Source organism: Oncorhynchus mykiss, chromosome 28, assembly GCF_013265735.2.
Source record: "Oncorhynchus mykiss isolate Arlee chromosome 28, USDA_OmykA_1.1, whole genome shotgun sequence".
NCBI lineage: Eukaryota > Metazoa > Chordata > Actinopteri > Salmoniformes > Salmonidae > Oncorhynchus > Oncorhynchus mykiss.
In genome coordinates this window covers 8,974,326-9,002,238 of record NC_048592.1, presented here as the reverse complement: position 1 = coordinate 9,002,238, position 27,913 = coordinate 8,974,326, and the positions used below count along the sequence as shown (strand labels likewise).

The 27,913-nt window shown below is 41.9% G+C and overlaps 4 protein-coding genes across 5 annotated transcripts; 2 read left to right on the top strand and 2 right to left on the bottom strand.

Moving 5' to 3' along the window:
* The first annotated feature begins 6,492 nt into the window (after nt 1-6,492).
* On the top strand, nt 6,493-8,317 carry LOC110508456 (C-C motif chemokine 20). Its single transcript, XM_021588982.2, has 4 exons — nt 6,493-6,686; nt 6,916-7,033; nt 7,394-7,471; nt 7,966-8,317. The coding sequence occupies exons 1-4, from the start codon at nt 6,611-6,613 to the stop codon at nt 8,030-8,032; spliced, it is 339 nt and encodes a 112-aa protein (XP_021444657.2). The 5' UTR covers nt 6,493-6,610; the 3' UTR covers nt 8,033-8,317.
* Nucleotides 8,318-8,388: 71 nt separating this feature from the next.
* On the bottom strand, nt 8,389-13,351 carry si:ch211-122l24.6 (uncharacterized protein LOC557261 homolog). Of its 2 annotated transcripts, none has more exons than XM_036966818.1 (6): nt 13,220-13,351; nt 12,559-12,661; nt 12,355-12,465; nt 9,172-9,313; nt 8,828-8,942; nt 8,389-8,656 (listed from the first exon to the last, which is right to left on the bottom strand). In XM_036966818.1, exons 2-6 carry the CDS (start codon nt 12,626-12,628, stop codon nt 8,516-8,518), a joined length of 579 nt encoding a protein of 192 aa, XP_036822713.1. In that variant the 5' UTR covers nt 12,629-12,661; nt 13,220-13,351; the 3' UTR covers nt 8,389-8,515. The 2 variants fall into 2 exon arrangements, with proteins under 2 accessions (XP_036822713.1, XP_021444654.1); XM_021588979.1 differs by lacking the exon at nt 13,220-13,351 and adding an exon at nt 12,880-13,111.
* Nucleotides 13,352-13,694: 343 nt separating this feature from the next.
* Nucleotides 13,695-14,890, bottom strand: LOC100136057 (CC chemokine). Its single transcript, NM_001124367.1, is given in 4 exon segments — nt 13,695-13,875; nt 14,120-14,197; nt 14,345-14,456; nt 14,755-14,890. Coding segments are annotated over 4 exon segments (330 nt in total). The 5' UTR covers nt 14,831-14,890; the 3' UTR covers nt 13,695-13,811.
* A 9,192-nt stretch (nt 14,891-24,082) lies between these two features.
* LOC110508274 (eotaxin) lies at nt 24,083-25,540 on the top strand. Its single transcript, XM_021588700.2, has 3 exons — nt 24,083-24,238; nt 24,438-24,552; nt 25,048-25,540. Exons 1-3 carry the CDS (start codon nt 24,169-24,171, stop codon nt 25,295-25,297), a joined length of 435 nt encoding a protein of 144 aa, XP_021444375.1. The 5' UTR covers nt 24,083-24,168; the 3' UTR covers nt 25,298-25,540.
* The last annotated feature ends 2,373 nt before the right edge of the window (nt 25,541-27,913 follow it).

Sequence of the window (27,913 nt, the reverse complement as noted above, 5' to 3'; positions counted from 1 at the left end):
GAAAATAAGGAAGAGAACAGTGGACTCTCCCAACAGGAAGTTGGTTTTGAGATCCGTCACTCGTCACCTTTGACTTCCTGTCTCTGTCTGTTGACAGCCCCCTCCGCCATGTTTGTTCTTTCACACCAACTAACAACACTCACACACATGCAGGAGGAGGGTGAAGGAGGGAAGTGTCAAATAACCAATCATCACTTCTTTCTTTGCCTTCTTTATCTCTCAGTTATTCAAGGATGAGAGGACAACAAGGCCCTGTGTTTTGCATGGCAAAGAGAGAGAGACAGACATGGAGAGACAAACACCAAGATAGACCAACTCACGGAGATTTCCTCTGAACCTGCTTGATCCATTTGACTTTCTATAGGTGTTATTCACCATCTTCTACTGGCTGATTCTAACCCAAACCTGGGTATTGGTTTGTGCTACACTTAGACCTCCCCACCATGTTTTCATTCCTTCTCTCTCTGCCTAAACTGAGGATGATCAAAGCATGGGTCTGTCTGACACATCTCCAGGACTGGGCTCATCAAAGTCAATGATAGTCTACAGATCAACTGGAAGGCTTGCTCTGATTCCACTGCATTCTGGAGATAGAGTTTATCAGTCTGTACCAAAGGACTGAGACTTCGGGGGTCACCAGGGTCAGAGATAGCTGACTGGAGTATACTAAAAGACTCCAAGGTGTGGGGGATGCACAAGGTCAAAGACTGCTGGACAATGAACACCAGAGCCAGTTAAAGACTGCTGGACAATGAACACCAGAGCCAGTTAAAGACTGCCGGACAATGAACACTAGAGCCAGTCAGTGCAGATATGACACAGACAGACATGAGAGGGTCAGACAGAGACCAAGAGCTTGCATATGTGCCTATCAATGATTTATACATACATGACTGCCACCGCACCTCCATTTTACTACTCCCCCACAATTGTAAAAAAGATTTTGGATTTATTGATGTCTACATTCATTTTTACCATGTTTATTATATTACAGACAACTTAATGCACACTTTTAAATGACATTGTGTGAGTTAAACATACAAATAAAAAAAACATTTTTTTTGAGAGTACTTATGTTACTGTCCCCACAACAACCAAATAATACTTAAATACATGTTATTGCGTCCTTGAAACATTGAATTGAAATACTGTACATTCCTATGGAGGACTGCTTCTTCTGAGGAGTACCAATATGGCCGACGGGAGGCTTCAAAGCTTCTCATTGGCCAATACATAGCAAATTGCAATCTAGTGTTTATGTACATCATTGATGTCTACTGACAAATCTAACAACACAGAATGGAATGAGATTATACTAAATCTATTCATGCAGATTACATTTATTTAAATGTTAATTACTGTACCATATCCCCCTCCACTGGTTATGATTAAAACTACAACATTGACAAAAAGGCTGTGGAGTGTGGGTGTGGGTGGTGGGTGAGTGAAAACCTTGAGATGAGTGTGTCAACATCCTACCTAAGGGCACCGTGAGCCACGCATTCAGACATCGCTGAGAAATTCTGATCTTGTTTAAAACAGAAGCATGCACCCCTTCCTCCACATCAGCACTCTGTGGTGACAGTTTATGGATGGCAATGCACCATTTCAGAGTACACAAATTCAACGGCTGATATAGATATTTCAGCAAAGAAATATGATCTTATGTGAGAGACCGTTAGACAATCTCTAACTTTTCCTTTGAACTTTTCAATATTAGAAGAGGCATTTGTAGAAGGTCAACACAATATAATAGCCATATCTAGGAAAACCAAAGTTCCGAAAGGCTGGTAATAGGAGGTTGTACAATACGTTTTGTAGTGAATCATATGTTGATGATTTAAAGAATATTTGCTGGTCTGTGGTGTGTAATGAGGAGCAACCAGACGCACATTGGCACATTTGTGAAATTGCTTATTCCAGTTACTAACAAGAACGCACCAGTTAAAAAATGACTGTAAAAAGGGTTCAATCCCCTTGGATTGATGAGGAATTGAAAAATGTTATGGTTGAGAGGGATGTGGCAAAAGGTATGGCAAATAAGTTTGGCAGCCCAACTGATTGGCAAACGTATTGCAAATTGAGAAATCATGTGACTAAACGAAAACTAACTATACTATGAAACAAAGATACATGATATAAAGAATGATAGTAAAAACCTTTGGGGCACCTTGAATTACATTTTGGGGAAAAAAAGCCAACTCGGCTCCATCATTCATTGAACCATCAGATGGCTCATTCATCACAAAGCCTGCTGATATTGCCAACTACTTTTCATTGGCAAGATAAGTAAACTTAGGGATGACATACCAGCAACAAACGCTGACACTACACATCCTCTTATATTGGACCAAATTATGAAAGACAAGAATTGTAGTTTTGAATTCCATAAAGTCAGTGTGGAAGAGGTGAAAACTGTTTTGTTGTCTATCAACAATGACAAGCCACGAGGTCTGACGATCTGAATGGATAATTACTGAGGATAATAGCAGACGATATTGGCACTCTTATTTGCCACATCTTCAATTTAAGCCTATGAGAAAGTGTGTGCCCTCAGGCCTGGAGGGAGGCTAAAGTCATTCCGCTACCTAATAGTAAAGCCCCCTTTACTGGCTCAAATAGCCGACCAATCAGCCGGCTATCAATCCTGGAAAAAACAGTGTTTGACCAGATACAATGCTATTTTACAGTAAAGCACACTCACAGCCTCGCCTTGTTGGGGCAGGAAGTCCAAATAAGGCTTGGGTGTGGAGCCAGGGGGCTGCAAGATATCTCCCCTCAATAACCACTCCCCTCACCTCTCCCTGCCATCTGCCACAGCATTCTTTAACTTAGGGCTAGGCCCCTTTTTCTCTCCACTTCCTGCCTGAATGACGTGCCCAAAGTAAACTGCCTGTAGCTCAGGCCCTGAAGCCAGGATATTCATGTAATTGGTACCATTGGAAAGAAAACACTTTGAAGTTTCTAGAAATGTATAATGTAGGAGAATATAACACAATAGATATGGTAGGAGAAAATCCAAAGAAAAACCAACTAGATTTAAAAATAAATAATAATGTTTAGAGACCATCCTCTTAGAAATGCAAGAGAAAGGTCATATTGAAAATTAGCTCCCTGGATGCAATTTCTATGGCTTCCACAATGTGTCAGTTGTCTATGTTCAAGGTTTCAGGCTTGTAACTTAAAAAAAAGAAGAAATGTCAGTTTTAGTAGAAGGACACAGTCTTGGAAATTCTTGATTGCGTGCGCCATGAAGACATTATGGGCCTGCTAAAATCGGTTTCCTATTGAACATACTTCTTTCCTAAATAAATATTACAGTTTGATTACATTTTAGGGTATCTGAGGAGTAAATATAAATGTATTTTGACTTGTTGAAACAAAGTTTAGGGGTAGATTTTTGGATTCCTTTCTCTGCAAGTTGAATGAGTGGATTACTCAAATCGATGGCGCCAACTAAACAGACTTTTTGGGATATAAAGAAGGATTTTATCTAACAAAACGGCACTACATGTTATAGTTGGGACACTTTGGATGACAAATCAAAGGAATATTCTCAAAAAGTAAGTGAATATTTCATTGTTATTTGTGAATGTATGAAACCTGTACCTGTGGAAAAATATTTTGATGTCGAGTGCCGTCCTCAAACAATCGCATGGCATGCTTTCGCTGTACTAGCTACTATAAATCGGACAACGCAGTTAGATTAGCAAGTATTTAAGCATTCAGCCGATATATGACACTTAAATGTACATAAATGTTTAAAATCCATAATATTTATGATTGTTTATTTGAATTGCGCGCCCTCCAGTTTCACTGGTAGTTGTCCCGCTAGCGGGACACCAATCCTTAAGAAGTTTAAATGGAAGCCTCTCAAACATAATCCAGGTAGAATCAGGAATTCCCCAGGGTAGCTGTTTAGGCCCTTTGCGTTTTCAATCTTTACTAACGACATGCCACTAACTTTGAGTAATGTATGCTGATGACTTAACACTATACACGTCAGCTAAAAAACTGAAATGAAACTGAAATGACTAACATTTAACAAAGAGTTGCAGTTAGTTTCAGAGTGGGTGGCAAGGAAAAAGTTAGCTCTAAACATTTCTTAAACTTAAAGCATTGTATTTGGGACAAATCATTCACTAAATCCTAAACCTCAACTAAAACTTGTAATAAATCATGTGGAAATTGAGCAAGTTGAGATGACTAAACTGCTTGGAGTAACTCTGGATTGTAAACTGTCATGGTCAAAGCATATTGATACAACAGTAGCTAAGATGGGGAGAAGTATGTCCACAATAAAGCACTGCTCTGTCTTCTTAACAACACTATCAACAAGGCAGGTCCTACAGACCCTAGTTTTGTTGCACCTTGACTACTGTTCAGTCTTGTGGTCAGGTGCCACAAAAAATGACTTACCGTAGATTGGCAATTGGCTTAGAAGAAGGCAGCACGGCTGGTCCTTGGATGTACACAGAGAGCTAATATTAACGTCAGTCTCTCCTGTCTCATAGTGGAGAAGAGATTAACTTCATCACTACTTGTATTTATGTATTGACATGTTGAATGCACTGAGCTGTCTATTTGAACTACTGGCACACAGCTCGGACCCCCATGAATACCCCACAAGACATGCCACAAGAGGTCTCTTCACAGTCCCCAAGTCCAGAAGAGACTATGGGAGGCACACAGTACTACATAGAGCCGTGACTATATGGAACTTTTTTCCACATCAAGGAACTGATGCAAGCAGTAAAATTAGATTTAATAAACAGATTCAAAAACACCTTATGGAACAGCGGGGACTGTGAAGCAACACATATAGGCACAGACACATGCATACACACACACGCACGCACGCACACACACTCATGATAACATACATGCACATGGATTTTGTACTGTAGATATGTGGTAGTGGTGGAGTAGGGGCCTGAGGGCACACAGTGTGTTGTGAAATCTGGGAATGTGTTATAATGTTTTTCAAATTGTATAAATTGGCTTAATTTTGCTGGACCCCAGGAAGAGCTGCCAAGGCAGCAACTAATGGGTATATAATGGGTATCCATAATATATACAAATACATTGTCCCAAACTCACACCCACACTGTCACTCCCCCGCTAATATGTTGTTCGATTGGAGTATTACTAAAATACTTTATGTGAAAAACACAATGTAGCTGACCCAAAATCAATAGGCTACTTCTCAGAAATCTGTATGTGGATGGCTTTTCAATAGCAGCTGCATATATATTGGAAAGTTTAAAGTGGCTTAAATTAATGACAAAAAAGCATTTGAAAATTGTCATAGTTGCCACAGGAGTAGCAAATGCTGAGTTCTATTAAACTATTATTAATTTGAGCTTTTATCAATTGATTTGAAGCTATTAAGCCATATTCAACTGTTCAAAAATGTACTTGAAACATGCACTTTTTATTGATCTTCGGTAGTTAGGCCACATATATTCTGCTGCACCAGATTCTGGGCTCAATCGAACCCACATAGTTGTATTTACCCACTAGCTATTTTTCTCATGGCATTTGTTATTGAGACTAATGTTCAGTGCTGCATGACAACACAATAATAGCATTTATTTTATCTAGGTCAGGTGATCTGGGTTTGCTCTTGTCAGCTTTCTGCAGGAACCACTAAATAGGTCACGGTACAGACGAGGGGTTTTTGACAACCTGCTATTGTTTCATAACTTCACCACAAACACTCTCATACAGGGGAGGCTGCCTCATAATAATGGCTGGGACGGAACGGCATCAAACCGGAAACCATGTGTTTGATACCATTCCATCTACTCCGCTCCAGCCATCACCACAAGCCTGTTCTCTCCAATGTTTTTATTTTATTTAACCTTTATTTAACAGGGCAAGTCAGTTAAGAACAAATTCTGATTTACAACGATGGCCTACTGGGGAACAGTGGGTTAACTGCCTGGTTCAGAACAACAGATGTTTGACCTTGTCACCTCAGGGATTTGATTCAGCAACCTTTTGGTTACTGGCCCAACACTCCAACCACTAGGCTACCTGCCACACTAAGGTGTCACCAACCTCCTGTGCCCTCATTATATTATTACTGACTATTCTGAGCTTGTAAAAGATGCTGGACTCATCAGACATGATAGCCAAACACCTTTTTTTATGCCAATGTGGGGTGATGTTGCTCTGTTTGGGAAAAGTCGAGGGGAGCCTGAGTTGGCCTTGAGCCTGCAGAAGTCCCTAGATTTGTACGGTCACTACTGTATGCATATCAGTCAAAACACATACCATTCAAGCAACATTAGGTGTGGACCTATGATATGACCGTAACCAGGTTATACGACTGAGAACAAATTAGCGACAACCAGTGCAACAACTGATATAGGCCTGAAACTAAACGGGTCATGGGAACAGGCAATGTTCGCATCTCTGTCAGCCATCGTGCAGAGATGGGCTTCCTGTCCTCAATTTAGAAACCACAGGTTAGGAGTGAAGGACATGATTGACATGTATCAGAATCATCAACAAACACACACTCACATGCACACACCTGTTTGTAGGGGTATATAGGATCAGTCCGTAGGCGTGTTTGGTGTATCTTCTCTAGTCTACCATCACCATGGCTCCCACATACCTGGAGACAATCCTGCTTCTCTGCTGTGTTGGGACCATGTTCAGTTCAACCTCAGCTGCATGTAAGTTTACCTGGTAACCAATTTACCCGTTTAAGAGTTTTGCCCATGTACATGTACCACTTATTTGTTTTACCAATGTCTGATAAGGTCTAGCTGTGAGACCTGCCAACTCTGTTTTGGGGGTCATGTTGGTTAGGTTGGATCAGATTAGAAGACTAGCATTGTAGTTCACAGAATAGATTACAGTGTGTGTGGCATGTGGCTGACTGATGTTTGTGCATGTGTTCAGACGGTCCTAGGAGACTTTACTGTTGTGTGGAGTACCAGGAGAAGCCTATACCCGACCAGCAGATAAAAGGCTACAAACTACAGCGCTCCAAGGAGGTGTGCAACATCGACGCTATCATGTAAGCCCTGAACAAAGTATACACACACACACACACGCACCGTTACCATAATCTTAGAATGTATGCTCATATTTTGTCATCTCTATGAGGTCAAGGGTATAAACTACAGTCCTTAATTTAAACAATAACAAAGCGGGAACCCGCCTCTGTTTTGGTAAAAAGCTGAGGGAGGGGCCTGGAGAAATATAACCACTCTCAAATTCATAGTCAGAGCTATGGACGCAAGGACTGACTATCCACGACATATATATATATATATATAAAAAAAGTGGTTTTAACCATGTTGAGGCTATATCGTTTTACATTGTTTACAAACATTGGCGTCAAACACGCTTATGTATGGTGTGTTTTCTGTCGTAGCTTCTACACCTCGAAGAACAAAAAGGTGTGCGCCACAGTTAAGGACGAATGGGTGAGGAAGGCTCTGGCTCGTCTCAGGTACGCAAACACACTTCTCTTAATAAGACCACACATGCTGCCTTTCAACTGGAACACCAGTGTTACACTAGTGTGTACTCCTTGATGTTACACTAGTGTGTACTCCTTGATGTTACACTAGTGTGTACTCCTTGATGTTACACTAGTGTGTACTCCTTGACGTTACACTAAGGATATTGTGTTTCCATAGCTAGTGTTGACAGTGAGGACTTGTGAAGAACAGAATCAACAACCTCTGCACAATCACAACAGTTGCTTTGTGAAGTGTTAAAGTTCACAGTTAGCCCGTGGTATGTAAATGTCAGCTGAAAAGTACCAGTGTCCTGGCTTTGGAAAAATAAAATACACCAAAACCACAAGACTGGATGTCAATCGAACTTGCCGTACAGGTTTTACCCAGTGTCTTCATGTACAAGTGACTGCCTTCTAAAGAAAGAAATTCATGCGAGTCTGCTTCAAAATGTCCTGAGTTTCATGTTCTGTGTCATATGCAGCTCCGAACTGAAGAAGATGTCTAGCAGCAAGACTGTGACGGGAACCCCCCCCACCACCCCGATCTGAAAGGAACATCCAGCCACATCACCAGTAATCCCAAACGTTCAGTAATGTGGTGAAATGATGCAGCTATTATTTGAAATATAATGCATTGCATTAGCTCTGATGTTTGCTGTTGTTGATGACTGTAGTACTCGATTCATGCTTAAGCTTACAGGGGTCCTCTGAATCCACAATATAAGCTAGTAAAGTCAACGGCTTCAATTAATCATATTTTTTTCTACATTTAAATGTTGAACGTTTGTTTCTTTTAAGGTCGGCAGAAATAAAAAATTATTTGAGATAATGCCAGCCTTGATTACTTATTTGAGTCACATTACTGTATCACGACTTCAAATGATCACCTGAGACAAACCAAGAGGTTGGGGAAAAAATAACTGTATATTTAATCATTTTGAATTATATAAAGCCAATTCATACAATGTCATTTCCTCAATCCCAGTTAAGGCACAACAAATCCATAATGTCATCAGGAGTGTGTATTTGTGTTTAGAAGACCCCGTAGCACATCTGCTGGAAGGTGTCCATGCGGGCCACTTCACAGATGATGTCACCGGTGGCCGTGTCCTTGTTGTCCTCGCTCTCGAGGGGCTTGGGGACCGGCGTGCCCTGCTTGAGGTCATACATCAGCTGGAGGGGACACAACACAGTTACAACGCAGACCGGTATAATCACAATGTAGGCCGAGACACAAAAGAAAACGGGGACACACTCATCCTCTGTTGTGCAAGACGAGCCAACAAGGTCCGAGTTGGAAGTAGATGCAGAGACTTCCCATCAGCGCCATTACATGTGCTCTACCTGGAGGTACTCCTCGAAGTTGATGGACTTGTAGTTGTCCTTGTCCGCTCTACTAAACATTTCTTTCCTGGCCTCCATAGTTGATGCATCGTTGACCATGTTCAGAGAAGCGCAACTGTCAGGGGGTAGAGGGAGGTAAGTCTGTGCTCGCAGTAGCCACTTTATTCAAGTGTGATGGTTTAAAACCACGACTCACAATAAGACTACTAGTAGACCTACCTCGTTATTGTAGATGGCATTTGTGTGCGTGTGCTGCCACCTACAGCCCCCTAGGCCTGAGCTAAATACCACCGAGTAGCCACATGACATCAAAAGTCACATCGGCGTGTACTACGTTCACTCACAACTCGCCGAAGTCCAGCAGGCGGTCTTTGTTGGTGTCAAAAATCTCAAACTGCCGTCTCAGGTTGAGCAGGTCATCAGCTGTCCAGTGGGGGAACTCGTCCTTCAGATCCAACACACTGGTGTTCCAGTCGTAGCTGTACTCTACACGCAGGCAGACATACGGGTTACATTTATAAAAAACACAGCAGGCCAAATAACCCCCACAAGTAGTAAATACTTTCTGAACACACTGTACAGATCCTTTTTGACTTCAGATTGGTGATGTTAGTAGAAAAGTTTATAGGCAACATGATGACACAATATCAATTGCTTAAAACCGATCAATATCTTTGGTTTTGTACTGCTGATTTATGTCAGGGGCAGCGGGGGGGGGTCGCAGGACTTAGAACGCAGCTATTATTTGATTTCTCAAATACCACGGATAATTCGGGGACGGTCTCTCTATAAAAGTCGCTGGCCACACACCAATACACGGATATGACATTCAAACTCTCTCTTCAACAGCAACCAACCATTGTCACTGTTGATATCCTATGGCGGGTTGTGATTCGTTGAAGTTAACTAATCAGAGAAGGTGATTTGTTCCCTCTTACGTGATTGCAGCCTCCCGAAATCAACATCCGCCCATTCCAAAATATAGATAGAAGCCTTCTACAAATTCTCGTCAAACCAACCACGTATAGGTCATTCCAAGTTTCCGTACGGCCTTGATGTAATGTACGTTTAAACCAGCACATACTACCCAAACGCTTGGTCCGTTCTATTGATTTCAATGTGTAGTGATATGAGTGATTAACAATGTTACATTACACTTGCCACGTTGGTGACTCACGTCAATCAAAAAGCAAAACAGTTCAAAATGTAGCTCGTCTTCCACGTATTGTCCTCTACCAGGGAAATACAAATGATTCTTGAGTTGTGCTAGTGAACAGAATGTGCAACCTATCCCCTCTCGCTCTATTGAAATCAACTTGATATCGATAGGAGTAATTGACAAAACAGTGGTGTTTCTCTTCGTTTTGGCAACCCCCTTATCAAAAATTCAACACTGAAAAGTAGCTGTCCATCTTCTGCAGGTTGTCCTCTAATCCATGCTGTAAAAAAATATATCCAGTTTCCATGTTTTTTGTTGTTGTTGTTGTTGTGTTAGTTTCAACAGCACGTACAACCTGATTCCCCCCCTGATCAACATGAGTAATATATTGTCACTTTTGTCAAAACAACAGGGGTTTTGGTGCGTGTGTAGTTTACAAGGTGCTTGTTAAAAAAATGATCTAAGTAATATATATTATATTACTATTGTTGCACATGTATGTGTAGATAATACATTTGAATGTTTAGGTTTTCAATATATCAAACTGTTTCTGCATTGTGGTTATTGAATTGGAACTTCAAAACTGTTGTGACTTTGGGCTATTTATTAAAATCGGCTTGTCAACAAGATCAGCAACAGCATCATTTTCAACTAAGGTTTTCGGAATATAAATGGAATTTTAAAAATGAATTAAATCCAAAAACATGCTGTGATTGACTTATTTGATGATATACCAGAATTCACCAACATGGGTTTGCCCTGCCTATGTTAAGATGGAGCATTTGGCTGTTAAGGCTGTATTTCTTCATTATTTTATAGTCCTTAAAATTTCTCTCATCAAATTATATATTTTTTTCATGATTATTGTATTTATTATATTTGTATTTAACATTTTCTGTGTGTCCCTGATATCACTTTCCACCCTGTTACTTTGTAGTAATTTGTAGTAATTCTCCTTTAAGAAAACAGCCCCTTCTCACAATGACATCAAGTCCAGGAAGTGCCATTATTTTTTTGGGTGGGACATTGCTGTGGGGACTTGCTTCCATTCAGCCACATGAGCATTAGTGAGGTCGGGCATTGATGTTGGGCGATTAGGCCTGGCTCACAGTCGGCGTTCCAATTCATTCCAAAGGTGTTTGATAGGGTCGAGGTCAGGGCTCTGTGCAGGCCAGTCAAGTTCTTCCACACCAATCTCTCGACAAACCATTTTGTATGGACCTCGCTTTGTGTGCGGGGGAATTGTCATGCTGAAACCGCAAAGGGACTTCCCCAAAATGTTGCCATGAAGTTGGTGATGGTGAAGCGTGATTCATCACTCCAGAGGCCAATGGCGGCGAGCTTTACAACACTCCAGCCGATGCTTGGCGTTGCGCATGGTAATCTTAGGCTTGTGTGCGGCTGCTCGGCCAAGGAAACCCATTTCATGAAGCTCCAGACGAACAGTTTTTGTGCTGACATTACTTACAGAGGCAGTTTGGAACTCGGTAGTGAATGTTGCAACCGAGCACAGACGATTTTTACATGCTTCAGCATTCAGTGGTCCCGTTCTGTGAGCTTGTGTGGCCTTACCACTTCGTGGCTGAGCTGTTGTTGCTCCTAGATGTTTCCACTTCACAATAACAGCACTTACAGGTGACCGGGGCAGCTCTAGCAAGGCAGAAATTCGACAAACTGACTTGTTGGAAAGGTGTCATCCTATGACAGTGCCACGTTTAAAGTCACTAAGCTCTTCAGTAAGGCCATTCTACTGCCAATGTTTGTCAATGGAGATTGCATGACTGTGTGCTTGATTTTATACACCTGTCAGCAACGGGTGCTGAAATAGCCAAATCCACTAATTTGAAGGGGTGTCCACATACTTTTGTATATATAGTGTATATATACTCAGTTTGATCTATTTTCCCATGTTTGATGATGGTCTGTTTGTCTAATCCATACAGTTCCACCCTGTTGATAGGCTAAATTATAGAGAAAAGTAATCCAATTTAACCGGTTAGCATTATGCACCTAACAGGGATTTAAGATTATTCAATGATTGTAGTTTTATGCAGCTAACAGGAATTTGTGCCCGAGTTTGACCAATATGTTTTTCTTGAAAGTCAAACATTATTTTTTTTTGTATTTAACTAGGCAAGTAAGTTAAGAAAAAAATCGTATTTACAATGACCTCCTACCTCCCAACCGATTGAGCGCTGCCCTACGGGACTCCCAATCACAGCCAGATGTGAAACAGCCCAGGATCGAACCAGGGTCTGCAGTAACACCTCTAGCACGGAGATGCAGTGCCAAAGACCACCGCGCCACTTGGGAGCCCGAGTATTTCTGATAGGATATTTACAACAAATATTACGAGGTCCAAACTCACTGTCAAATTTGGCGGACTCCTTGATAGAGCGGATCCTCTGTTGGATCATGTCGTATGTGTAGCTCAGGTTAATCTCATGCATTTCCATTGCGAAATTCATCTCGTCGGAGTCTGGTGAGGCGTTGGGAAACAAGAATGGTACACCAGCCATGCACAGGTTATTCATTCAGCATTTGAGCTACTAACGGTTGTTGACGCCATTACCTTCGTTTAGATCAGGATCCACATAACTTTCTGGCTCTTTCACCAGTGGATATGACAACGACATCCCCATCTTGCACACTATGTTACCGTGGCTAGTTTGCACCTGTCAAGAATACAAAAGTACAGTACATTTAGGATAGCAGTTGATTAGCCGCTGGCCAACAGTTCGGCGAGTAACGTTAGCTAGCTAGGTAACGTTACGTTAGCGGTTCCAACTCGTGATTATTTTGCGTAATTTCGCTCGACTTGTTTACCGAATGACACGAACATCTAACGTAGCTAACTAACGCCATTCAATGTCTCATCAAACCTCCGTGTCACCTCATTTGATAGACAGGCTCCAGGTGAAACGTTAATAATGCCGTTAGCTGGGAAGCAAATGACTAGAAAAGGTCCGTTTGGAGCTTCGGATTTTTTTTGAAAGGAAACGTCCGAATGTCGCGTGTCAAGAGCCAGTGGAGTGCGAGATCGTGCATACATCTAGGAACTTTCTATCCCCCCTTCCATCTACACCAGTGCAGCAGGTCACACAACATGCTGGCTTTCATTTCCGTTTAGGCGTCCAACGTAATTGTATCAACTGTAACGCAAACCCTAGGAGCTGATGGAGCTTCGAAGTCAAGTGTGAAATGAAAGAGATGAAATAAGGAAAGGTCCATACATGTTGAATGTATGTAGCTGCAATGCTAAATTGAATCCGCCCGGTGGCGGCAAGAATCTATAAGTAGAGGCGATTCAGCCAAAATCTGGTTCAGAATGAAGCAATGAATGGGAGTGTGAAGCCACTTAACCCATGCAAATGGAGAATGTACAATACGCAGGACTCATGTTTCTAACGAAATGACTAAGGGGATTGATTATAAGATGGGATAGCAAAGGATTCAGTTGTTTTATTTGGTATAAATACTTGACATAAATTCTTACATCTCCAGTTTATTTCAACTTGAAAATAGGCTGTTGACCTTTGACTTTAAGATGCACATCATATGAATTAACTAAATGTTAATAGCATATAGCAAACTGCAATTCATACAAAGCCATTCAATCTACATATAAAACACCCAATAAATACTTCAACTGGCAATAAATAATAAATACACCAGTTTCTCTCATATTATCTCGATGGCTTTACATGTACCTTCTTTAGCATAAATAATGTAATAGTTTATCCTTTCAATTACAGGTTTAAACAACGCTATCCCTCAAGTTCAGCGAGTGACGATGATGATGATGATGATGGTGAAGAGCGTCCTCTATGGGGATGTGGTGGGGGAGTTGGCGGTGGGGACCTGTGTGTCCAGTGACTTTCTGGCCATCCTAGAAGAAACAGCAGCAAAAGTAAGCATTTCAACTTTCCATCAACCATTTATTTATTTTACATCCAATCTTTTCTCCTATGGCGCTTGTACAGGTCTTTATGCAAGTCACCTACTCTAGCCAGCCATGAAAGTATGTAATCTGTGAATATTACAGGATTAGCCTACAGGGAGTATTACACTATGTATATGAATGAATAGGACTGACTATTGATCACTCATTGGTTATATTGTCGAGGACTTACTCCAGTTGGAAGAATGCTTTTCGAACCCAGGACACTTTCCAATGGCTGCAGATGGTCTCTCCGTTGTCGGTCTCGAAGCTGTGCAGAACACAAGATGACAACATTGAGACAGCTGTCCTACTCTTTTGTCCTAACTCATTCGTCTGTCTGGAGGTTGTAAAAGTGGGCCTTAATACATTATGATTTGTGAAGTTCGGTGTTCTGTTGGGATGGAGAGGTTCTTACATGACAGCGTTGACGCAGGGGAGGGCCTTTTTCTGCAGTCTGGCGCCGATGATGGGAACGGTGATCTTCTGCTTGGAGACCTTTGTGCAACAGTTGTGAACCTTGTTGGCGTCTGAAGAGTTCAAGAAGCATATGTGGTTTAGTACAACATGTTTTAACCCACCACCACCACCACCCCGCTCTAATTTCCTCTAGTACAGCAAATTTGTAATAACTGATTTTATTCCAGAAAATATTGTATTTACAGAGTTTATAAAACACAAAAATAGGGCTAAACCAATAACTTTGCCAAGGGTTTACAGATCTCTTGGCATAATCTTAGTTGTTGGATGAACATATGCAAAGTTGTTGGTTCAAGTCCTGCAAGGGCTATACCCCCCAAATTCACTACAGTAGCAGACTGTACTTACCAGTGTCAGTGGCTGTTAACGAGAGAATGACAGCGAAGAGAGCGAGGCACGCCATTGGTCCGTAGCACAGCTGCATGGTTGCTATGGTGGTGTTCACAACTGTGTTCTTGTCTGATTCAGAAGGCTAGAACCGGCTGGAGGAGAGGAGATGACTGATCTTTCTTGACCAGGTCCTCAGCTTTTAAACCCTAAAATGAGGAACCTGATTCAGTCCGTCCGGATCTGTTTTTTATTTTTTCAGAGCGAGGATGGGGTTGGCAGAGGTCACTGGGGACGGGGGGACACTCATGGGTGCTTCTGCTTAGTCAGACAATTTCCTGCAAAGATTGTGTAATTAGGACCATGGTGTGCTTATTGAATGAAACTCTGAAAAAATGATGGTCAGGCCACTGACTAGATGGATTCAGGCCTATGGATTTCTCTAGTGTTGGAAAATGTAGAATTTATGTTGGATTTAGGTTAGGGGATGGTTCTTTCATGAGCCTTATAGGGACATGAATTTGCACGGGCCTAGTCCATTGAAATGAAACAAACCCAGGGCTAGGGGTGACCAGATTGTGATTTCCACTGTGCTGTGGTAGGTACTTGGGGTGTGTGTGTGTGTATGCACTACTCAAAATGTGTAGAATAGCAGGGAATTAGCAACTTAACAACTGCACATTTTTCTATACTGCCATACGACACTGTATGTATTTGTATGTGTATGTGTGACATGGTGGGGTGGGGTGGGGTGGGGTGACGGGGGCCACAAGTGAGGATGTCAACAGATATGTTTGGGCATGCTGTGAGGTCATGAGATCATGTGCTTGTGACTGCACACATTTCACAGCCCTCCTTCCTCCTCTCCCGCCCTCCCCCCACCCATCCTTCCTCCCACCATCCAGATCGGTCCTTTGCGGTCAGAGCAGGAAACTGAAAAGAGGAAGAAAGAGGGAGAGTTTTCCGTTCCCTGAAACCAAACCAATTCGTTGGCCTAGGGCAGGGAAGGGCAACTTTGATAGGGGTAGGGGACACAAAAAATCAGGGCCAGTCGCTCGCGGGTCTGTGTACCCCCCCCCCCACTATGAGCAAAACATTTCAGTGTCCCTCCTCTTGACAGCTGGGATAAAATATATATATATATATACAGTGGGGCAAAAAAGTATTTAGTCAGCCACCAATTGTGCAAGTTCTCCCACTTAAAAAGATGAGAGAGGCCTGTAATTTTCATCATAGGTACACTTCAACTATGACAGACAAAATGAGAAAAAAAATCCAGAAAATCATATTGTAGGATTTTTAATGAATTCATTTGTAAATTATGGTGGAAAATAAGTATTTGGTCACCTACAAACAAGCAAGATTTCTGGCTCTCACGGACCTGTAACTTCTTCTTAAAGAGGCTCCTCTGTCCTCCACTCGTTACCTGTATTAATGGCACCTGTTTGAACTTGTTATCAGTATAAAAGACACCTGCCCACAACCTCAAACAGTCACACTCCAAACTCCACTATGGTCAAGACCAAAGAGCTGTCAAAGGACACCAGAAACAAAATTGTAGACCTGCACCAGGCTGGGAAGACTGAATCTGCAATAGGTAAGCAGCTTGGTTTGAAGAAATCAACTGTGGGAGCAATTATTAGGAAATGGAAGACATACAAGACCACTGATAATCTCCCTCGATCTGGGGCTCCACGCAAGATCTCACCCTGTGGGGTCAAAATGATCACAAGAACGGTGAGCAAAAATCCCAGAACCACACGGGGGGACCTAGTGAATGACCTGCAGAGAGCTGGGACCAAAGTAACAAAGCCTACCATCAGCAAGGGCATTGAAGATGAAACATGGCTGGGTCTTTCAGCATAACAATGATCCCAAACACACCGCCCGGGCAACGAAGGAGTGGCTTCGTAAGAAGCATTTCAAGGTCCTGGAGTGGCCTAGCCAGTCTCCAGATCTCAACCCCATAGAAAATCTTTGGAGGGAGTTGAAAGTCCGTGTTGCCCAGCAACGGCCCCAAAACATCACTGCTCTAGAGGAGATCTGCATAGAGGACTGGGCCAAAATACCAGCAACAGTGTGTGAAAACCTTGTGAAGACTTACAGAAAACGTTTGGCCTCTGTCATTGCCAACAAAGGGTATATAACAAAGTATTGAGATAAACTTTTGTTATTGACCAAATACTTATTTTCCACCATAATTTGCAAATAAATTCATAAAAAATCCTACAATGTGATTTTCTGGATTTTTTTTCCTCATTTTGTCTGTCATAGTTGAAGTGTATCTATGATGAAAATTACTAACCCTAACCCTAACCCTAACCCTAACCCTCTCTCATCTTTTTAAGTGGGAGAACTTGCACAATTGGTGGCTGATTAAATACTTTTTGCCCCACTGTATATATCATTTTGCGTTCATTTGCAGTTTTAAAACAAGTTTGCTGCAATTCTACACATCTTGACATGGGGCAGAGAGGAACATGAGCCGGAGAGAAATGTTTGCAGTTTTTAATTTGATATCGGAGTGAGACTGACAAAATATTTGTTTTCTTAGCCAGGTCAGTAATTCGACCATAATAACAAGTTTAGATAGACTGTCAGTGACTGACATAACAAGAGAAAAACAGCTGATACACAACCATATTACGAAATTGCACCTTGTGTATTCTACTAATCTAACTCTCAACAGTAAGTTGACTGTGTAAAAAATAAATAATTCCAATGATCCGAGGGCTTTCAGATGGTCGGTGGGCGGCTAGTTGCTCATCCCTGGACTAGGGGAAGTTTCTTACCCTCACCAGCATCTTATCAGGCAGAAAGGTTAACCACAACAGGGAATATCGATGATGACTTTTTGCAGTGTGCAGACTGCACTCTCCTGTACTTCAGATTGCACTTTTGGCAAAGATAGGAATTGAGCGAAAATATGCCTTTTTGGATAAAAAGGCAACTCATAGTATATGCAGAAACGTATTGCCTAAAGCTATTGAGATGCATCCGTCCCATTGATTTCCTTAGAGACAGCTCTGTGTCTGTGTTACATATGAGTTTGGTGTGACAGGAAACAGGTAGATGGTGTGGGTTTTGAGTCATGTATGGACCCATGGGTTGGGTAGTCATGCCTTTCAGGGCACGGCCTGTCTCCAGACTGCATTGGGCAAGGTGTTTTTTTGGTGTTGTTGTGGTCGTTGAATAATAGAAACGTTCAGATAAAGTGCACCCTGAAATGGTGAAAGACAAATGACCAAATGTCTTGAATTCATGTTTGAAAACGCCATTATTCTCTAGTTCTGCATTGTGATTCCCCCTTCATGAAAAGCAGAAGTAGGCCTAGACTTTACCAGCAGTTTAGTCATTCAGATCCGTTTATCTGAATGAAGATGTAATTTAAGCTATTGCGAACGTCTTACATTTATGAATTAGAAAGGAAAGAGAGAGTGTAACAACAGAAGTTCTGCTTTTTCCCCATTCATAATCCAGAGTTTGGTCATTGCCAAGTTGTAAGAGCTTGACCGATCCCTTACCTGGGAATGTCATGCTGGGTTTAGTTTACATCTAGGTTTATTTGAACATCTTTGTCAATTCAGCGTACGCTAAAAAAGACTGTAATATGTGATGTCGGATGCTGTCTCGCAAAGCCTGTGTCAATGACTGATCTTGTCTAATGTTCCTTTGGCTGTGTGAACCTCTCACCTACTTCAGTTTAGGTAACTCTCTATTAATATATAAACTCAGCAGAAAAAGAAACGTCCTCTCACTGTCAAATGCGTTTATTTTCAGCAAACTTAACATGTGTAAATATTTATATGAACATAACAAGATTCAACAACTGAGACATAAACTGAACAAGTTCCACAGACATGTGACTAACAGAAATTTAATAATGTGTCCCTGAACAAAGGGGGGGTCAAAATCAAAAGTAACCGTCAGTATCTGGTGTGGCCACCAGCTGCATTAAGTCCTGCAGTGCATCTCCTCCTCATGGAGGAGGGAATGGCCCTAGCCTTCACCCTCCGATCCAACAGGTCCCAGACGTGCTCAATGGGATTGAGATCCGGGCTCTTCGCTGGCCATGGCAGAACACTGACATTGCTTTCTTGCAGGAAATCACTCACAGAAAGAGTAGTATGGCTGGTGGCATTGTTATGCTGGAGGGTCGTGTCAGGATGAGCCTACAAGAAGGGTACCACATGAGGGAGGAGGATGTCATCCCTGTAACACACAGCGTTGAGATTGCCTGCAATGACAACAAGCTCAGTCCGATGATGTTGTGACACACCACCCCAGACCATGACGAACCCTCCACCTCCAAATCGATCCCGCTCCAGAGTACAGGCCTCGGTGTAACGCTCATTTCTTTGACGATAAACGTGAATCCAACCATCACCCCTTGTGAGACAAAACCGCGACTCGTCAGTGAAGATAACTTTTTGCCAGTCCTGTCTGGTCCAGCGACGGTGGGTTTGTGTCCATAGGCGATGTCTGGTGAGGACCTGCCTTACAACAGGCCTACAAGCCCTCAGTCCAGTCTCTCTCAGCCTATTGCGGACAGTCTGAACACTGGTTGAGGGATTGTGCGTTCCTGTTGTAACTCAGTCAGTTGTTGTTGCCATCCTGTACCTGTACTGCAGGTGTGATGTTCGGATGTACCAATCCTGTGTAGGTGTTGTTACACTGGGTCTGCCACTGCGAGGACAATCAGCTGTCCGTCCTGTCTCCCTGTAGCACTGTCTTAGGCGTTTCACAGTACGGGCATTGCAATTTATTGCCCTGGCCACATCTGAAGTCCTCATGCCTTCTTGCAGCCTGCCTAAGGCACATTCACACAGATTAGCATCTGGGCATCTTTCTTCTGGTGTTTTTCAGCAGAAAGGCCTCTTTAGTGTCCTAAGTTTTCATATCCGTGACCTTAATTGCCTACTGTCTGTAAGCCGTTAGTGTCTTAACGACCATTCCACATGTGCATGTTCATTAATTGTTTATGGTTCATTGAACGAGCATGGGAAACGGTGTTTAAACCCTTTACAATGACAATCTGTGAAGTTATTTGGATTTTTACAAATTGTCTTTGATAGACAGAGTTTATGAACCTGAGCTACCCTTACAAGTTTATGAACCATACGAGTTTATGAACATCTGCTAAATTGCATATATTATAATATTATGATGATGATGATTATATTATTATTTAATTGATGTCTGTCTAGTTGGGTCCAGTGTCTGTCCAGTTGGGGTCAATTCTAATTCCATTTAAAATTCCACCTAGTATAAAACAAATATAAGTCATGTTTACATGGATTTATATATTGCCAGTATAGCTAACATGATCAGCCTGAATGGCTGAAGGAATTGGAATTTGTGTAATTGTTGGGGAATTGAATTGGGAATTGAATTCTTGGAATGCACCTAACATTGTAATTGTGGAGGAATTTAATCATCACTGAATTCAGAGACTGACCAGGAATTTGAATTGAATTAAATGGAATTTACAATGAGGGGGAATTGAACTAGAATTGCATTTGTGGAATTAACCCCAAACCTGGTTGTGTTATTTACTTCTCTGCCCTTTTCTGACTATCATGTGCAACCTGTCATCAAACCTTCATTACATTCAGGTTGGCTAGGAGTTTAAGTTATCTGTAGATAGGCCTCTCTCAGCCCAGAACATGGCTTAAAGAGAACTAGTTTGGAAATGACTATCTCCATGCTTACCCATTCATTTGCACACAAAAATGTGATGGAGGGAAGGACAACAGAGAGAGAGGGGAAGTGATGGTCAGAGTGTCCCAATGCCTCTCCCACCATAGGAATCCCTATACAGACGGAACAGTATATTAAATATGACTTAGCTAATATATCCTGGAGGCACATTAACATAGACTAGCCCTGAGGCTATACTCTCTTTGTCTCTCAACCGGAGAGCAACCCTCGGGCTTGGAACAGAAGTCTGTGTGTGTGTGTGTGTGTGTGTGGGCAACGTGCAGTGTGTACTTTTCAACACATGGGCTGTGATAACGGACTACAGTGTTCCAGTCTCTCCTACACACTTATCTCACCTACAGTACATGTTTGTGGTTAGACGACACCTCTGCTCTTTCTCTCTCACTCTCTGTCTTACTTTCTTTCTCTCTTTCTCTCTCTCAATTCAATTCAATTCAAGGGCTTTATTGGCATGGGAAACGTGGTAACATTGCCAAAGCAAGTGAGGTAGATAATATAGCAAGTGAGGTAGCAAGTGAGGTAGATAATATATAAAGTGAAATAAACAATAAAAATTAACAGTAAACATTACACATACAGAAGTTTCAAAACAATAAAGACATTACAAATGTCATATTATATATATATATACAGTGTTTTAACAATGTACAAATGGTTAAAGGACACGAGATAAAATAAATAAGCATAAATTTGGGTTGTATTTACAATGGTGTTTGTTCTTCACTGGTTGCCCTTTTCTCGTGGCAACAGGTCACAAATATTGCTGCTGTGATGGCACACTGTGGAATTTCACCCGGTAGATATGGGAGTTTATCAAAATTGGATTTGTTTTCGAATTCTTTGTGGATCTGTGTAATCTGAGGTAAATATGTCTCTCTAATATGGTCATACAATGGGCAGGAGGTTAGGAAGTGCAGCTCAGTTTCCACCTCATTTTGTGGGCAGTGTGCACATAGCCTGTCTTCTCTTGAGAGCCATGTCTTCCTACGGCGGCCTTTCTCAATAGCAAGGCTATGCTCACTGAGTCTGTACATAGTCAAAGCTTTCCTTCATTTTAATTTTGGGTCAGTCACAGATCTGTCTCTCTCTTTCTCTCTTTCTCGCTCTCTCTTTCTCTCTTCCTCTTTGTCTTTTGCACAGATCTATGCATACATGCTCGGCCACTTATATTTTAACTGTCTACATTGTATTATTATTACTTATAATTATTTTTATTATTGATGGTGTCTGCCTTATTTGCATGAACCGTACGAATAGGACACACAATCAATCTCTGTCCGCAGCTACTTTAAATGCTTCTTACTGTACAGTGGTTGTGTTGCAACTTATCTCATGCAAACACTGATGGAATGACTGAGTAGACCACCAACACTACCTCTACTTCCTTTCTTGTAAGCCCCTGTCTTTTGTTCACCTCTCTCACTCTCTTCCTGTCCCTCCCTCAGCCCCCATCACCTTTCTGTTCTTACCATGTCACACCTAGGCCCTGTGTTAAGAACACTTCATAACACATCATAAACCAGTGGAAAGAGCGCGTGTGTGTGTGTAAATTATCAGAGAATAGTAGCTCCACTCATCAGATAAAACCCTGACTCAGAACCCACAGCAACAGAAAAGGCATCTCTAAAAATAACCAATGATTCATCTGGGCAGTGATAACAATTACTTTCAGATATGACCCCTGCAAACAATAATGAGTTCGTTAGGACGACCCTGTGATGTCACGTAATAGTCGGCCTAAAGTCGTCAGGACGTCGTGTCCTGGTCCCTTGGTGGTTTTGTCTAGTTCTCGGTTGGTCCCGGGAATGTCCCCGAGGACGTTTTTAGGACGTTCTTGGGACGTTGTGTCATTGTCCCCTGGAGGGCGCCTGAACGTTCTTGGGATGTTGTGTCATGGTTCCCTGGAGGTTTTTGTCTAGTCCCCGGTTCGCTCCCGGGGACGTCACCTGATGGTCGCAAAGAGACGTTCTACCAACAAACAAACAAACATTTTACCCAGGGCACACGCACCCTAGTTTCATGACACATCGTCCTTGTTTACTGTTGCCAAGCCCATTAAGGCCCTGATTGGTGAACCACTGATGAATGTGTAGGGAAACTTCTGAAATTTGACAGATTTTGGTGGCCCAGCAGGAAGTCCACCCCAAGTCCAGAGGTTGTAAATTCAAACCCATGTGGGGTCATATTGAAAAGTCAGTGTGAAGTGATCATGCCAAATGCAATCATATAGTCACTGATTGAAGATTTTACACTATTTTAGCTGAACATTATAACAGTTACCTTATAACCCCCATACCATTTAATGACTTTACTTATAATCGTTTGGGGCACCTGGGACCATCACGTGTCAAACACCTCCAGGGGGCCATGACACAATGTCCCAAGAACGTTAAAGGGACTTTCAGGAGTATAAAGAACACGCGGCCACAGAAATACCATAACCAATGGAACGGTGTGTGTGCATGCGTGTGTGTGTGTGTGTGTGTGTGTGTGTGTGTGTGTGTGTGTGTGTGTGTGTGTGTGTTATTTAGAGAGGTCTAAACAATCTGTGCTCGGAGAGATGAGTAGCTCCACTCATCAGGTTTAACTTTACCTCAGAACCCGCAGCAACAGAAAACACATCTCGACTACGCAGGATTCATCTGGTCAGTGATGAGCATTACTCTCAAATAATATGACTAGGGGTTTTCCTGGTCAGTTTACCTTCAAAGTGATGGTCACCATGGTGCATACCATCATTATAGGAGTTGGACAATCACCACAGTATTTGTATGGCCTAGCAGAATATTTTGAGGAAATATCCTTGCCATCTGACAGATCAGTCTTGGATTGTTCAAACTGGACCTAAACAGTATTTACATGACAAACACTAACATGCTTATTTACTTTTTTTTTTTTTTTTTTGTAATGCATTTATTACCTAGTAAACTGTTTCTAAATCAGTTTAAGATAAATACATTATAACAGTAATGTGTTCGGCTTGATATTAGTTGATTTTACAGGTGTTTTTACTGCTGCAAAGCTTTGATATAAAAATAAAAGATCATTGGCAACTTCTCATTTTACCCCTGTGGTAACTAACTCATTCTCACACAGTGACAGATTGAAGTCTCCATTTTAACAGTGTCTGCCACACTTCTGCCACTACTGTGTGAATAGTACAGTACTGCACAGTCAGTCAGGGTTAGCGTAGGAATTGTTTGGCGTCCCACTCAAGCCACATCTTCCATTTGGATGTGACGCCTCTGAAAATGTCCTCCCTTGCATTCTCAACCTATCTTGTGGTTAGCTTCAAATGCTACATGGGCCTCTTATTAAACTGTCTCACTAATACTGAGAGACCAGTCGGGCATGTTATCATGCCATTTCTTAACCAAAACACAGCGCTTCCCTCTGTGTCCACATAGACATGCATTAAACCAGCCTCTCAGTACTAGAACTAGAAATATATGGCTAGAGTAGTGTCACTCACCACCGCTATGGAAACCCGCTAAGTCACCAGTGATGAGAAAGTGATAGCGGGGGAGACAGTCCTCATGGTTAGGGGGTTCTGTGGGAGGAAACCCGTCTGTGATGCTCTCTGAGTGTAGGAAAAGTATTTGCATACGGGTATGTTGTGTCTCTGCGTATGAGGTTGGTGGGCTTAAAAAGAGCTACAGTTCTGGTGAGCGTGACACATCTGACTGCAGACTCAGAGTCAGTGATACAGGCAGAATGAAGGCCCTCCTCGCTCTCCCGCTTCTCTTCACCACCGCTCTACTGATGTCCACCACTTCGGCTCAAGGTGTGTGTGTGTGTTCTGTGATCATGCATTTGGTTAGATAGTGTTAGATTCCACTCAAGATGTTTGTTCTTAGCATAGGAAGCAAATTGATGACGATGGAAATTCAAGAGGAAGAAAATGTTGTCATGCTTTATAAGTACAGTGGACATGGATGATGGTGATGATGAACATGACAATACAACTCTTCTCTCTCTTGTAGCCGGTGGATCAGTAATCTCCTGCTGTTTGGAGATTAAAGGCACTATAGTGCGCCGCAACCTGATCGATTCCTACTACCTACAGGACACAGCCATGTGTAACATAAAGGCAGTGACGTAAGTGCTCATAACATCATTGGCATTGTTGAATTCGATATTAAGAATAGCAAGCTAGGACTGATGGTGTGGTTAGCTAAACTAGCAACTCTGTTTGTTTGACTACCAAGGCAACTACAGTAGCTGTCGAGTAAACTTGCTAGCTACGTCAGTGGATGTTGAACACTTTTTTACCTGCAAATGAACACATCTCGAGCGGCAAATGTGTTAAATTATAGCCATGGTATAAAAGGCATAATCAACTCGGGGCTCTATGCGTTCTCTGGAAAATAATGCAACTGTGGAAGGTTAGTTTCACTCCGCTAGCGGGTCGTGGAACACACTTTTCACATTGTTCATTTTCCATTGATTATCCCTTACTTATTTCATCCTTTGTGAATGCAGTATATGAATGCATTATACCCAGATAGACAGTTGGTTCATAGAAAGCATGACTGTTTTGAGCGCGTATTGTGACTGGTCTAATAGTTTTTTTTAAACCTGTTCTTTCCCCAGGTTTGTCACAGTGAAAGGCCTACGAATCTGCTCTGACACTTCCAACCCCTGGGCACAGAAAACCATGCAGTACCTGAACGAGAAGAACAAGTCTCACACACTGCAAAAACATCACATCACCTCAACTACTACTTCTACTACAACCACCACTATCGCACAACCAGCCAACAACAACCCTCACAAAACAACATTTTCAGCTCGCCACCCCAAAATTGCTTCTCAATGGTCAACAACTCACCACAAGACGTAGAGGGAGAGAGAATTTTCCAGTTCCTAGTACAGCCGACTATTGACTTTGAATGTTTGAATATTTTCAATATGCAGCTATTATAACGTTTGTCACTTTAATGAATATCTTTATATATTTATGAATGATTCAATCGAATTTACTTCCACAGTGAATTTGATGATTGTGATTGTGTGTTAACTTTCTGGCTATTTGCCAGTATGCCTAAACAATGTATAATGTTTCTTAATAAAATAATAGTTTTAAATGGCCGATTTGTTGTCCTCTGTCATCCAATGTGATAGCCAACATGTGGGGAGGGTTCTGGTGCAAGATGGCTGCCATGCATCACCCTGGTGCGCGCTAGATATTAGCAATGGATGAGCAGCACTTTACAATACAATAAGTGAAAAAAATGACATAAAAGCAACGCATACCAATGATTAGGTGGGGTAAGTTAAGAAAAGCAGGTATTGATGTTAAAAGTGATGTTTTCTGCTGACCTCTAGCTGTGGATATTAGTCACTTTGTTCCACAACTAATTACCTATATGGCCCATAAGTTCCATGATCGTCACATCAGGCCATGCTAGAAAGGACAGATGGATAGACACACATGTTACACAAATGCTATTAACCCCAAACCTGAACTATAACCTTACCGTGAATTTGACCTCTTACCCTATTTGATAAAGAACAAGCTCTACCTAGTACCTACTCATCAAATCTGACCATATTGACACTATTATCCAGTTTATGTAATGTTCGTCGTCTTCCTCTGATGAGGAGTAAGAGAGATCGGACCAATTTGCAGCGTGGTATGTGTCCATATTTATTAAAATGAACACGGAAACAACAAAAATAAAAAAGAGAAACAACCGAAAACAGTTCTGGCTGGTGCCAGACACACAACAGAAAACAATCACCCACGAAACACAATAGAAAACAGGCTACCTAAATATGCTTCTCAATCAGGGACAGCTGCCTCTGATTGAGAACCATACCAGGCCAAACACAGAAATAGCAAATCATAGAAAAACGAACATAGACAACCCACCCAACTCACGCCCTGACCATACTAAAACAAAGACATAACGTGACAGAACGTGACAGTTTAGCATGGCCATCTAGTGACCTCTGTCTTTCAACCGTGGAGTCAGAACCAGACGGTGCTTTCTAGAATTAGACTCATTCTAGAATTATCCATTTCAATGGCTCCAGGAGAGAGGGAAAGCTGTGGAGTTGTTTCAACTGTATCGGTGTACACAGTAAAACATGGCTGGAGTTCCGGTGGAGCAACCGGTTAGCGCGTGGTGTACACTAACAGTGGCGGTTGATGTTAAATAGGTTACTACATGTGGGAAGAGAGAAAGTTAACGCTGTCTCTCTGTTAACCGGAGGGGTTTTGGGGGCTGCTGTGGAGTAGGTATGAGTGTTTGAGGTGTAGCGAATGCTCTAGTATGCCACAGCGGATTTTCCCCTTCCGTCTGTACAGCCACTTACAACACCTCCATTTCTGTTTCCACCTCTGTAAAGTCACATCGTTCTGTGCACTATGAATACTATTTAGTGTGTATGGTTGTGTGTAAGTCACACAATGTACAGTATGTTGCTAACTTAGCGATATGAGTTTCTTTGGATAAAAGCATCTGTTAATATTACCATATTATTGTATAATTCCTCATGTGTGTACAGTACCCTCCTTGGGTGTCTTGAAAGACAGTTAAAGCAAACTGTACCTTCATTTTGACTCTGATTATTCATGAAAAACATTTACATAAAAGCACTCACTTCTGGAGGGAGATTAGAAAACAATAATTTGTTGCTACTACATTGTTGGTAGCGATGATTAGGACTGCCTTTAATGCATTTCTTAAGTGATGTCTTTATTTTACAATTAGAGTTTGTTTGAGACTGGGAATGTCTTGTTCTCTCAAGGAATGAGAGGCAGTCTTGATTCGGAGTCAGAGTCATTGGTTTCTACTGTACCTGTATCTGTAGTTTTGCTTTGTTGTCATCATCAGTGACATCATTATCCTGTCTCGTTACCAGTGCAGTGAAAAGGTTCCAGTATTCTGTGTTTGTGTAGTGTATGTACTGTATGTATGTGTGTGTGTGTGTGTGTGTGTGTGTGTAGTCTACGTGGTTCAGTAAGAAGTGATGGAGAGGCTCTCTGTGGTCTGTCAGTCAGAAGGGGAAAAGTTAGGACTCCTACTGTTGTTCCTTTCTTCGCCAGTGTCAGAAGTAGAGGGTCCCACTAGCTGTGGTTAACACATGTTATCCACCATTAGGTAGGCTACATGTGTTAGCCTGACACAACCCACAGTGGAGGAAACCCTTCTACATTAAAACTATGCTCCTATCTTTTCCATGGAGACCAGAGAAAGGTTAGCAGGAGACGGAGGCAGCGATAATGAAAAGCAACTCAGTGGTTTAAAGGAAGAAGACAGTGTGAGAACAGGAGCAAACGTTTTCTGTGTGGCACTTTATTATCAGCTAGGCTGTATCACTGTCTAACGGTAGAGCTCTGTGGCTGAAACAACAGCTGTACACATTCTCTCGCGGGCCCTGTCATCGATTACTGGATTTACTTTGACCAGTTAGGCCGAGGTAATCTTTCATGAAAAATGCTTCTGAAAGA